Consider the following 12,785-nt stretch of genomic DNA (forward strand, 5'->3'; position numbering starts at 1 on the left):
CTATGGAGGGCACTAGATAATGCTAGCTGTCATCTGTTAGGCATTTAGTAAATGCCAAGAACTGTGTGACCTATATTACTTCTGTAATCTCATTAACTCCTCAGAAAAATCCTGAGAGATGGGGCGCCTGGGTGGCATAGTCGGTTAAGCGTTTGACCCATGATTTCAGCTCAGGGCGTGATCTCAGGGTCGTTAGACTGAGCCCCATGTTGGGCTCCACGCTAAGTGGGGAGTCTGCTTAAGATTCTCCCTCCCTCTCTCTCTGCCCTTCTCCTGCTTGTACATGCACACTCTCTCTTTCTAAGAAAAAAAAATCAAGTTCAGAAAGGATTGAATTAATTCCAGAGACTGTGGCCTTAGCTTTGATGCAATATTGCCTATGCCTAAGGGACTGCAGGCCCCTTCCTTCTCCCCCCAGGGAGCTAGGCCTGGCTTTGGCCCAAAGGCCCGAGTCCTTGGGTGGCCACCTTACCTGGTTCAGGGCCCCAGAGGGAAGCAGAGTCTCCCCCGCCACGCAGCTCAGGCCTGCTCTCACAAGCGAGCCCCAACGCCTGCTGCAGGACAGAACAGAGGCTGGCCAGCTGGGCCTGGGCCTGGTGCCCGGGCTGCTGCTCTGCCGCCAGTGCCGCCAGCTGGTTCTCTGTGCTGCGCAGTCGGAGGTGGGCTTGGGCTGCCTTGGCTTCCAGGGCCCGCAGGGAAGCTCGCAGCTGCTGCTCCGTTACTCGAGATGCCTCCAGCTCCTCCAACAGTTGTGCTTCCTGAGCCAGAAAGTCAGCCTCCTTCTCCTTCACCTCCTGCTTCAGGAATTCCACCTGCCAGGAAGGAAGTGTTGCCACTCTAAGCAGGGAGTGGACACCTTCTCATCAGACCCTCCCCGGCCTCACCTGGATCAAGCCCTGGGCTCACCTCGATCAGGGCTGGGAGGCTCAGCTCTCCAGCGGGTAAGGAGGGCTCTAGAAGGAGTGTTACCCTCAATCTGACCTGCATGCCCACCTACTGACTCCTGTCACATGGGCCTAGGCGATGCAAATGGGCTGTGGCCCTAGTCCCCCCGGCAGCAATGCCAGCCCCCTGCTACAATCAGAATTCTGCTCGAAACCCTGACACTGAGCCTACAGAAGACCCATCACAGTAATAATGGCTACCATTTATAGCACGCCTGCTGTGTTCTGACACCTTAAACGTTCCTACAGTGGCTACGAACGATCATCCTTGTCTTATGGAGGAAGAAACGGATGTTCACGCAACCTGGAAGCAGGACCGCTGGGAGCCAAATCCAGTGCTAATGACGGACCTAGTGCTTCCCAGCCCTAGTCTCCCTTCTAGCTCTGACCGGCTCACTCTTCCCCTCCTGGTGCCGGCTCTCCTCTGTGCCCAAGGTCTGGGGTCCTCCTGTGAGCAGACAGTCCTGTAGTTGTCTTGTAATGACCTGTTCTGCTGCCGTGTCTTGCCAAGCTGACCAAGCACACTTAGATGTGGCCAGGCCCGTGTGAGCTCCACCCCTCTGGGCACCGTGTTCTGGGCTGTCAGACCCCTGACAGGAGCCGTTCTCAGCTCTGAGCCAGGTTCCCAAGCCCCCGCCCCGCCCAGCTCTGACTAGCCCCTCCTGCCAGGGCTGCTGACGTCCCAGCACACCCCGCAATACGGAACAAGAGCACGGTTCTCTTTCCAGAAGGATGGCTTCTTCACTCCAGGAGCAGGAGCACACTTCTGCCGAGGAACGGGGCCGAGCAGCGGCGTGGGGAGTACCTGGGTGCTGAGCTCTTTCTGCCCTCCCTGGGCCTCCTGCAGGTCCTGGTGCAGGGAGCTCAGCTCCTGTTGTCGAACAGAGTCCGCTTCTTGTAAAACAAGGAGCCTCTGTTCCTTTTCCATCAGCGACTGGGTCAGGCTGAAGAGAGGCCAGAGGGTTAAGGTCATTCAGGGAATGAAGAACTACTTTCTCCTCTAACTGTGCGAAACACGGCATTAATGCTTAAGAGAGAAATAGTAAGATAACAATGACAGCATAACAATAGAAGCTAGCATTTATTGAGCACCGACTGAGTGCTCCCAGGTACTTCACGCACGTGATACCTCCCTTCAGCTTCAGTTTCTTCTTCTCTGGCAGATTCCAGAAATACCTATGCAATACCTCAAATTCAATGTGTCCAATTCTTCCCATCCCTTCTGCACTCCCCTTCCCCCAGCCATCCCCTGCTGTGCTCCCTAGCTCAGCGAACGGCACCCTTACCCACCCAGTGCTCCCACTTGGCAGCCTTGACCACATCACAGAGTTCTCCCTTCATCCCGTCCAATCAATGATGACATATAATCGACTCCAACTTCTTCAACGTCCCTTGAGCTCCTTCCCTGAGCTCTTTCCCCCCTCCCCTTCCCCACAACCCCTACCCTGGTGCAGCCCTAATGCATTTCGGGCAGACAACCACACCTGCCTCCTAGCACGTCTGGCTGCCTGTGGTTGCATGAACAAGAGGACCTGTCCCTCTTCAAACTCCTACATCACTGAGAAGACAAGCCACGCTTCGCCGGGATGGCCGCATCTCACTCTGAGGTTTCTTACCATCACTACCTCTTCTTGATACATCGTAAACTGGATCATGTCCATTTCCTTGCTTAAAACCTTCCAGGGGTTTCCTACTAAACCTAAAATAAACTACGCACTCCTGGCCGTGGCCCACAAATCCCGAATGACACAGACTTGCCCAGGTCACGCGCCCTGTCCTTATGTACCAGGCTCCGGTCACACAGCGCTTCCGGTGCCCCCAAATACCCCAAGTTCTGATCCGCCTCCGGGCCCCTGAGATGTCCACTCCTACCACAAAGCTCTCCCTCACCCCTTTGCCCAGCTGGTTCCAGTTCACCCTCAGTGGTCAGTTTAAACGCAGCCTCTTTGAGGAAGGCCTTCCCTACGATCTTATCTCAAGTACATCCCCACCCCCATTTCAACTTCAGCGTCGTTTCTTCCCTCCACACCACGTAACATAACCAGTGATTTCTCTGGGGGATTACTTAATTGACGTCTTCCTCACAAAACCGTACATTCTGCTGAGGCAGGGGGCGTCCCCGACCTCTGGCATAGTGCCTGGTGCCTAACGTGTGTTCTCTAAGTATTTACATACAACCTGAACGAAGTGTAAGCTACAGGGACCACATCCTCTCCACACGGCTCCCCGTACAGTCCAGGGCTGGAGACATGAGAGCCTAGGTTCCCCGAGCGAAGAACGGTCCACCTCACGGTGACCACAGTAGCTACACAGGCAAAAGCCTACACCACGGTCTGTCGAGCCTACCTGGCCTTCTCTCTCTCCAGCTCCTTCAGCGTTCGGCTATACTCCTGGGCCTCCCTCAGCTTCTCCTGAACCTCCTGCTCCACCAGCCTCCTGGAGTCATCCCTGGAAACCAGCTGAGACTTCAAGTCCTCCACCTGGAAAGATAACGCATGAGGATCAAGGGCAGCGGCCCGTGGCGGGAGGCTTCTCACCTAGGGCTCCACGGTCCTTGGAGGTCACAGTCACTGGCCCATTTCCAATGCTCTGGGGGTTTCTGCTTACACACTATTTTTAGCACCCCTCCCCCAGTACCATTCAGCCTCACCTTGTCTCCCAGCCTCACCTCTACTGTGTAAAGGCAGGCACAAATCAAAATCTTGGCTGAACAGAACCACCCAAAGGCAAAGTGATAAGTGACGGGCAAATGTACAGTAATTGTATTTTTAAAAATAAACAATCAGAGGGGTGGCTGGGTGGCTCAGTAGAGTGAACGTCTGCTTTTGGCTCAGGTCATGATCTCAGGGTCCTGAGATCGAGTCCCAAATTGGGCTCCCTGCTCAGGAGGGAGCCTCCTTCTCCCTCTGCCTGCTGCTCCCCCTGCTTATGCTCTCTCTCTCTCTGTCAAATAAATAAATAAAATCTTAAAAAAACAATCAGAACACCAGCTGATACGGGATTCTGCGAAGGAAAAGCAATCAGAGTAGGAACAGCAACCTGGTATATTAAAACTATATCTCTGGGGAGGGTGGGAAGAATGACAGGCACTGGGGCTGCCTGAGAAAATCTAAGGTCTGTGGTCACCACGGGGAGAGATGACTATCCCGGGGCTCCAAGGGCATGTGCTCCGCTCTAAGCACCCTTCCATTTCCTCTCCTTCTCAAGCAGGGCCAGGGCTCCCCTTTCCTACAGCAGGAGCGGGAGAGCCTGGCCATGCTGGGGAAGGGCTGCAGGGCTGCAGGGAGACAGAAGGAGGCACCTGCTCCTGTAGGTCCGTCTTAGCCTGCAGCAGGGCCCTGCACTCTTCTCGGAGGGCGGCCAGGTCATCTCCGTTCTGCTGGGCTGCCTGCTCCTGCTCCCGCCGGGCCTCCCGGAGCTGGGTCTGCAGCACCTCCGTGGTCTCCTGCAAAGAGAGAGGACCACAGTGAGCAGAAGGAAGCTCCCACTGGGGCCTGCGTCTTCAAGTCTGTGTCACATAAACACTGGTTTTTCAATTGGGTTGGCGGCAAAAGCTGAGGCAGGACCCAGCAATCCACGCTGTTTCCATGTTGCCACCTCAACAGAGCGTCTCCTTCCTCACAGAGCGTGCTAGCTCTCCGTCAGGGCCCCTGAGTTGGTAGCAGTCCCTCACCCAGACCACTGCAGAAGGCTTCCACTGCGTACCCCTACTTCCACTCCATGCCACCACCCCGTGCGCGTGCTCTCTCTCTCTCACACACACACACACACGCGCGCGCGGTGACACGTACACACACACTTCTCCACTTAGCACCTAAAGTATTTTTTAAAATACGTGTAGTAAATCATGTCCCATTCTGCTTTTTAAATACCATCCAACAATTTCCCACTGTCCTTGGAACAAGTTCCAAGCTCCTCCCACAGCTGGCCCAGGGTTCCTGGGCTCCTGCATACTTCTCCACTCGCCCCTGAGCCTATCACGTGGGAGCCATGTGGCCTCCTTTCTGTCCTGGCGCTCCTTGAGCCCTTTCTGTCTGTCCCGCTGCCCTTATGATGGCTATTTCCCCTGCTGAAGCTGTTCTTCAAATAGCTGGCTTCTTTTTTTCTTTTCTTTTTTTTTCTTTTTTAAAGGGCTTTACTGGGGCGCCTGGGTGGCACAGCGGTTAAGCGCCTGCCTTCGGCTCAGGGCGTGATCCCGGCGTTATGGGATCGAGCCCCACATCAGGCTCCTCTGCTATGAGCCTGCTTCTTCCTCTCCCACTCCCCCTGCTTGTGTTCCCTCTCTCGCTGGCTGTCTCTATCTCTGTCAAATAAGTAAATAAATTCTTTAAAAAAAATAAATAAATAAAAAAATAAAGGGCTTTACTAAGGGGCACCTGGGGGGGTCAGTCAGTTAGGCATTTGCCTTTGGCTCAGATCATGATCCCAGGGTCCTGGGATTGAGCCCCACGTTGGGCTCCCTGCTCAGTGGGGAGTCTGCTTCTCCCTCTCCCTCTGCCCCCCCACCCCCACTCGCACTCTCTCTCTCAGATAAATAAATCTTAAAAAAATATAAATAAAAGGGCTTTACTGAGAAACAGTTCACATATAATACACAATTCACCCGTTTAAGCATATAATTCGATGGTTTTTAGTATATTCAGAGTTGTACAACTGTCACCACACTTCAGAACATTTTTATCACTCCAGAAAACAAGCCTGTACCCCTCCCTATTCCCATCTCCACTCCCGACTACTCATCTGCTTGCGGTCTCTGTAGATTTGCCTGTTCTGGACACTTCCTACAAAGGGAACCATGCGCTGTATGGCCTCTTGTGACTGGCTTCTCACACTCGGCATAGTGCTGTCATAGCTCATCTCGGCTGGCTCTTTTCAACCTTCATGTCTCAGCCCAAACGCCACTTTCTCAGTAAGCCCCACCCCCGGCCACCTTGTTCAAAGTGGCCTCCTGTGACTCACTCTCAATTACTTCACCCTATTCATCTCCCTCACGGAACTTACTACCACCTGCGATCATCTCACGTATTTTCTATCTGCACGTTTTGGTCTGCTCTGCCACTAGAACGTAAGCTCTTTGAGGACAGGGACCACGTGTGTCACGTTCACTGCTATGTGCACCTTGATGTTTGTCATGGGATGGCACCTCGCCCCGGACCTGGTACCCAGAAGCACCAGAGAGCTGGTCATGCCCGCCCTCCATACCTGTTCCTTTAACTTCCATGCCCTGCCCAGGCCCGCCCTCCATACCTGTTCCTTTAACTTCTGAGCCTTCATGTCCTGCCTCAGCCGCTCCAGCTGTTGGCTGGCATCTGCCAGCTCCTTCTGGGTCTGCAGCAGCGTCTCCAGGAGGGACACTCTCTCCTTCTCTGTTTCGAGCTGCATCTGTGGAAGGGCAGGGAGGCAAGAGGTTGCCGCCTCAGGGGTCATCATGCTCACCCACTAGGCCACAAGCACATTCCAGCCGCTCTCGGGCTCCTCCAGCAAGTGGGGAGGGGGCTGAGGGCCAAAGAAGGTCTGGACCTGCTTGTTAAGAACCAGGAAGTGCAAAGATTGTCACTGGTTTGTGAGCTGACAGGATGTGGTGAGGATCGGCCCTCCCTCAGGAAGTGTGACATACTGTCGGCTCTGCAGCTAACGCAGGGGTCACCCTGCTCACTAGCAGCAAAGGGAGCAGGTACTTCTCTTCTGGAAGCCCCCTGCAGCAGCACTCTTGGGAGTGGAAAAGGAAGCGGTCAAAGGTAGGGGGATCGCAGCTCCAATCTCCCCAGCTTCCCACCTGGCAGAGGGCACTCTCTGCCTCTGCCCGCTCTTCCTCCCTCTGTGTCCGGATGGCCTCGGCTTCTGCCTGCTGTTCCCGCAGCCTCGTTTCCAGCTCTGTTTTCTCCCTCTTTAGGCTCTCCAGTGCCTTATCCAGTTCCTGCTGGTGCCAGGAGCGCTCCTTCTCCTGGTCACGAGAAGGAAGCACTGTTAGCTGAGGAGAAGAGGCAGGAGGGGTCCAGAGCAGAGAAGGTGCACCCTCCCCAGCTGAGACTCTTTGGTACCTCTCTTGGCCAATCTCCCCATCGATAAAGTGAGGTTGCTAACTCCTGCCTTATCTATCTCATCAAATTTTGTGAGAATCAAATGAGATTTATAAAAAAATCAAATGATACAATACATGAAAAAGTGTTTTCTAAACTGCAATTCTCCCTAATATAAGTTGCAAGTATCTGTTATTTTAAACCAACCACACCACGGTTGATGTTATAACTATGAACTAAGGAAGCAGATTGGTTCTCTGCTGCCCACTCTCCCCTACTTTAGGCACATAATTCCCAAACAAGCAAACTTCTGGCCACCATGTTGCCAATAGGTCTGCCTTATAATAAGAGTCAAATCACAAATACACACAAAGCACAAGTCAACTTTGATTTCCAGAAATCTGACAAACAAGATCTATGAACCCTCCAGCTGAAAAATGGCAAAAAATACTGGATGATATATTAAATATATGTTTTAATGTGTAAGTGAGCCAGCAGGAATTTCACAGGAGTCAAAGATCAAAGCAAGACTCGTGATCCAAAGAGCACAGAACTGGCTTTCTCCCGGAGGCGTGTGCTACACCTAATAACCTTGAAATTCACCTTAATGCTGTGGGGAAAGAAAATAGGAGACAAGGGCGGGGAGTCCCAAAGAGGATTCCCACATAAAGCTGGAGCCCGAAGGACTAACCAGGGGTCAACAAACTATGGCACGTGGGCCAAATCTGGCCAGCCTCCTGTTGCTGTATGGCCTGTGAGCTAATAGTAGAGTAGTTTTTACATTTTTAATGGTTGAAAAGAAGTAAAAAAAAAAAAAAAAAAAAGAGGACTTTGTGACATGTGAAAGTTATATGGAATTCAAGTTTCAGTGTCCACACTTAAAGTTTTATTTGAACGCAAAGATGCTCATTTGCTTACATATGGTCTATGGCTGCTTTTGTACTACAATGGCAGAGGTGCGTAATTACGACAGAGACCATAAGGTCCACAAAGCCTAGTATGTGGCCCTTTACAAAAAACTTGCCTATCTCTAGGCTACAGTGCCCTCAGTAGAAGGATAAACTTGAGACAGACAGAGAAACAAAAGAGGAGAGAAATGGGGAAGAAAAAGGGAGAGAACGTAGGAGAGAAAACAAAACAAAAAACCCCACAGAAGGAAACAGAAAGAGTATTTGTTTGTTTCAACCTTTACACAGGGTAAAAAAAATCTCCCTCAAGAAGTCAGCCACAACCTGGTCTTCATGTGGGTGCAGGGCCTGAATGTGATCTAAACACTTTCAACAGAAATTTTATTTCATTTTATTTTAAAATTTTACTTTAAGGTGGTTCTGGGACGCTAGAACCTTCAATCCAACACTACTAGTATAAGTGACCTGAGTTAATTTCTATCATATGTCTGTGCCTCAGTTTCCTCATCTATAAAAATGGGGATAACACAGTGTCTTCCTCTTCTGCTAGGAAATTTCTAACAGAAGTGAAAGTAGGGGCTCAGTTGTTAAGTGTCTGCCTTCACTCAGGTCATGATCTCAGGGTCCAGGGATCGAACCCCATGTCGAGCTCCCTGTTCAGTGGAAAGCCTGCTTTTCCCTCTCCCACTCCCCCTGCTTGTGTTCCCTCTCTTGCTGTCTCTCTGTCAAAAAATGAGTAAAATCTTAAAAAATTTAAAAAATTAAAAAAAAGAATGAAAGCAAAGCTTCTGAAGAAAAACTCCTTTACCTTAGGCCTAGAAGGATTCCCAAAGAAAAATTTCTAAAGGACATGAGTTCAGAGTCAAGAATCACAAAACACAGGAGAACTGATGGAAACAACATATATAACAGATCCAGGCCCAAAAAGATTTCAGTTATTGGTATTATTAGACAGTATAAAAACATGCTTCATGTGTTGAAAGATAAAAGAGAGGATGAAAATATAAAATAAGGGAAAGAGATTAAAACATGACCAAGAAGATTTGGAAAAATAACCGAATAGAATGTCTAGAAATAAAAAAAAATTTAGTAAGTGAAATTTAAAACTTGGCAAATAGACTACATAGCAGATTAGACATGGCTGAAAGGGGAGTTAGTGAGTAGAAGACAGATCTAAAAAGATCATCTACAACACCGAGTGGAAAAAGAAAAATGAACACGGAAAATATAAGAGTTAAGATACATGGAGGATACCGTAAGAAGGTCTGACACACAACTAATTAGGGTCTTCTCGATACCAACAATAGAATAATCACTATGCTAAGAGAAAATAACTATCACCCTAGAATTTTACACCCAGTGAAACTATCCTTCAGGAATAAAAGTAAAACAGAAATATTTTCAGACAATTAACTACCAACAGACCCTCACCAAAGAAATTCTATTTCAAGGAGGAAAATAAACCTAAATAGAAAGTCTGATATGCAAGAAGGAATGATGAGTGAAAAAAATGTCATTTTTCAGTGTATCTAAACAAATACTGACGCATAAAACAAAAAGTCAGAATAATTTACGGTGTTAACGAACTACTTATAACAAACACATTGCATAGAAGAGTACACAGATCAGAGGGGTGAATGCAGGTAAAATGTTCCGAATTTCCTGTGTCATTCAGGAAAACAGGAAACATACTGATTAACTCGAGATTTTATGAAGTACACATTTTTAAACATTAAAGGAAACAGTGAAAAGAATTTTTAAATTAGAGAACATATCATCCAAAGTAAGAGAGAGAGAAAAAGAACTGCGAAAAGAATACAACTTAATCATCCAACTGAACTCTCTAAAAGAAGTTAACAAAGGTGACTTGCCTACCCCAAAAAAGGTATAAAAAGGCAGGAAAAATAGTATAGGATGGTGGAAATAAATCCAAATATACGTATAGTGACAATCGAGGCAAATGGACTAAATTACATAATTAAAAGACAAAAGCAGCACAGTTCTGAATTGGGGAAGAAGGGGTCTAAGGCATTCCTCTGCTCCGTTTACATCCTGGGGCCAGTTTAACCATCCTAAATTCTAGGATCCACACCTAATTCTCTGTACATAGCAAAACAACAGCAATAACAGCTAATACAAATATAGAGCTTACTACATGTCAGGAATTATTCTCAGGGTTCTCCATATATTACTCACTTATAGCTCGAAACTGGATTTTGCACCTTGGTGACCAGGTTAGTCCCGTTCAGATTTCACTCTTATAAGCAGGAATACCTGGCCCAAGAGTCAGCAGGTGGAGTACTCACTGAAGGGAGGCCATGTCTGCTTCTCCCGTCCCCAGCCACATCCAAGACCTACCCATTTCTCCTGGAGCCGGTTCACTTCCTCCTCATGGGCCGACTTCTGCTGCTGCAGGGCAATCTGTCCCTCTTGCTCAGCCTGGGCCAGTTGACTGGCTGCTGTCTTCCGCTCTTGCTCTGCCCGGCTCCGCTCGGTGTCCAGTTCCAGCTTCAGGCACCTCACTTCCCCTGAGATGCCAGAGACAGGTGATCTCCCACTAGGCCTCTGCCCTCTTCCTTTCACTCCTGTCTCTAGGCCTCGGGAGCAACTCCCATCTCAGAGGCCCTGGGCCAGGCTAGAGAAGGACCTCTGATAATTTCCCACTGCCTTCCTGGATTTCAACATCCCCGTGGAATGAAGTGTCCCCATCCCAGTTGGGGTCTCACCTTGAATGACTTCCTTGGCACGAGTGACAGTTTGAATCTGGACCTCCAGCTGCCCCTTGGTGACCTCTATCAGAGAATTTTGTTGTTGGGCCTCAAACAGACTGCTCTCCAGTTGCTCCTTGGCTGAGCTGTCAGGTTCAGGAATCAGGAAGAACTCTTACCCATCAAGCCCCTTAACTTTCCTTGGAGGAGCTGGGTTCTGAGTGCTAACTACTCAGAGAAATTAGGGGGCAATTATAAATTCATAACTCATTTAGGACCCATATACTTTGGGCAGGGAACTTAGTTTGACTACCCCTTGCCTTGCAAAGCTCCCTCTGCCCTCGGCCGAACTGGGTCTGGGCCCTACCTGAGCCCCAGCAGTTGTTCAGAGAGGTCCTGCCGGTCTCGCTCCACAGCCTGCAGCCGCACCTGGAGGGCTGCTCTCTCCCGTACTAGGGCCTCCTTCTCCTGGACTTCCCGGGCAAGCGCCTCTTCCTGTCGCTTTGTCTCCTGATGCAGCTGCTCCAGCTGTGCTAAGCCTGCCTCCTGCTGATGACGTGCCTGAGAGCAAGAAACCGGCAAGATACAGAGCACAGGCAGGATCCCCGCAGGGTGCTATCACAGGCGAGGGCCACCGGCCCTTCAGAGACTCTGGACCCAGCTCTGCGAGTCCTGACCATTGTCTGCTCAAATACTACCTCCTGCAACAGCCTATAGAACTCCGAGCCCTGGAAGCATGCTCTCCTTTGTGCAAGACCCTGTGTTATGGCTGCAAGAGAACTACCTTGAAGGAGCTTTTAGTCTTAAGTAGTAATACACACAAAACATCAGGAAGGAAGTGATCAGCCTCTGAGAAAGGGACTCTGGGAAGGAAGATCAGGTATCATTTTTAGAGCAGTGAGAAGTTTGGCAGAGGAGAAAGAGGACTTTTGAGCTGAGTCACTGGTTCAGAAAAAAATTTACTGAGTTGCTGCTACGTGTTAGACATTTTGTTAAAAGATGGAGGAATAGGGGCGCCCAGGTGGCACAGTTGGTTGTCTGCCTCTTGGTTTCACATCAGGTCGTGATCTCAGGGTTGTGAGATCAAGCCCCACATTGGCTCTGGGCTCAGCACGGAGTCTGCTTAAGTGTCTCTCCCCCCCCCCCCCGCCGCTCCTTCTTGACACTCTTGCATGCTCTCTCTCTCTAAAATAAATAATTAAATCTAAAAAAAAAAGATGGAGGAATAAAAACAAGACACAGCCTTGCCTTCAAAGAGCTTTGGGTCTCATGGTGGAGACTATACACGGATAATCACGGTGCAGGGTCAACTGTGCGAAGTGTGGCGTTGGCATATGCAGGAGGTACTGTCAGAGACCCAGGGGAGGCATCTAATTTGAGCTGGAGGCTGTGAGGTAGCTCAGAATCTGAAGGATTCTTACAGGATCTCTTAAAAAATTGGAAGATGTGCCCCAAACTAGTAACACTGGTCATTTTTAGGAAATAAGACCTTTTCACGTTCTGAACCGTTTCTGTAGAGTTTTCATTTTTTAGGATGAGTCCGTGCGATGCCTTCGTGTGATGGTACCCGTTTTGTCTTCTCACCTCGCTAAGTTTCTCTTGAATTTCCTCCTTCTCCTCCTGGATGCCCCTGAGCTCTGCCTGCAGCTCAGCCCCGCTCTCCTCTGCCTTCCGCAGCTGAGCCTCCAGCTGCGTGTTCTTTTCCCGAAGGGCTTCCCCGCTCCTCTCGGCCTCCGCCAGGCCCAGCTGCAAAGCGTTTCTCGCCTGCTCGGCTGCTTCCATTCTGCCGCACACAGACTGGTTCTCCTGTTCTAACTACTGGGCAACATGGGAAAGGCGTCAAAGACAAATGGTTACAGTTTATGGATCAAGTGCTAAGACAGAAATCCAAGTGAGATGTGAATCTATTCTCCAAAGAGCAACACAGGAAGGCTTGTACGAGACGGGGGGCTGTGCATTCACTGGCTCTGGCGGTGGGATTCCAGGTACTGGATGGCTTGATGCTGGGGGTGGTGATTAAAAAGGCAAACACCCTACTCTCAAAGAATTCAGAATAAAGGGAATCTGGAACATTTCTAGGGCTCAAGGTAACAGGGGTAGTGAAGAGACATGCTAAATGTGCAACCTATAGAGAAGATTCTTTGAGCTGTAGGCTCTTCAGTGGATCCTTTTCTGGAGATCGCTGTTATCTCATGCAATGGGATT

General features: G+C 49.7%; 1 protein-coding gene across 15 annotated transcripts in view; it reads right to left on the reverse strand.

The window, feature by feature from the left end:
- Positions 1–12,785, reverse strand: part of CEP250 (centrosomal protein 250) — a 44,259-nt gene that overhangs the window by 11,564 nt on the left and 19,910 nt on the right. For 14 of the 15 annotated variants that reach the window (XM_045805967.2, XM_045806034.2, XM_045806028.2 and 11 more), the window contains 10 exons: positions 12,165–12,395; positions 10,948–11,141; positions 10,599–10,726; positions 10,231–10,400; positions 6,721–6,888; positions 6,192–6,326; positions 4,246–4,389; positions 3,291–3,424; positions 1,750–1,888; positions 473–812 (listed from right to left, as the gene is read on the reverse strand). In XM_045805967.2, the coding sequence (XP_045661923.2) occupies positions 473–812; positions 1,750–1,888; positions 3,291–3,424; positions 4,246–4,389; positions 6,192–6,326; positions 6,721–6,888; positions 10,231–10,400; positions 10,599–10,726; positions 10,948–11,141; positions 12,165–12,395 (1,783 nt within the window). Of the gene's footprint in view, positions 1–472; positions 813–1,749; positions 1,889–3,290; positions 3,425–4,245; positions 4,390–6,191; positions 6,327–6,720; positions 6,889–10,230; positions 10,401–10,598; positions 10,727–10,947; positions 11,142–12,164; positions 12,399–12,785 lie in introns of all 15 variants that reach the window. The other variant, XM_045806072.2, reaches the window with a different exon arrangement.

Source organism: Ursus americanus, chromosome 22 (assembly GCF_024610735.1).
Source record: "Ursus americanus isolate L20-20 chromosome 22, mUrsAme1.1.p, whole genome shotgun sequence".
Classification (NCBI taxonomy): domain Eukaryota; kingdom Metazoa; phylum Chordata; class Mammalia; order Carnivora; family Ursidae; genus Ursus; species Ursus americanus.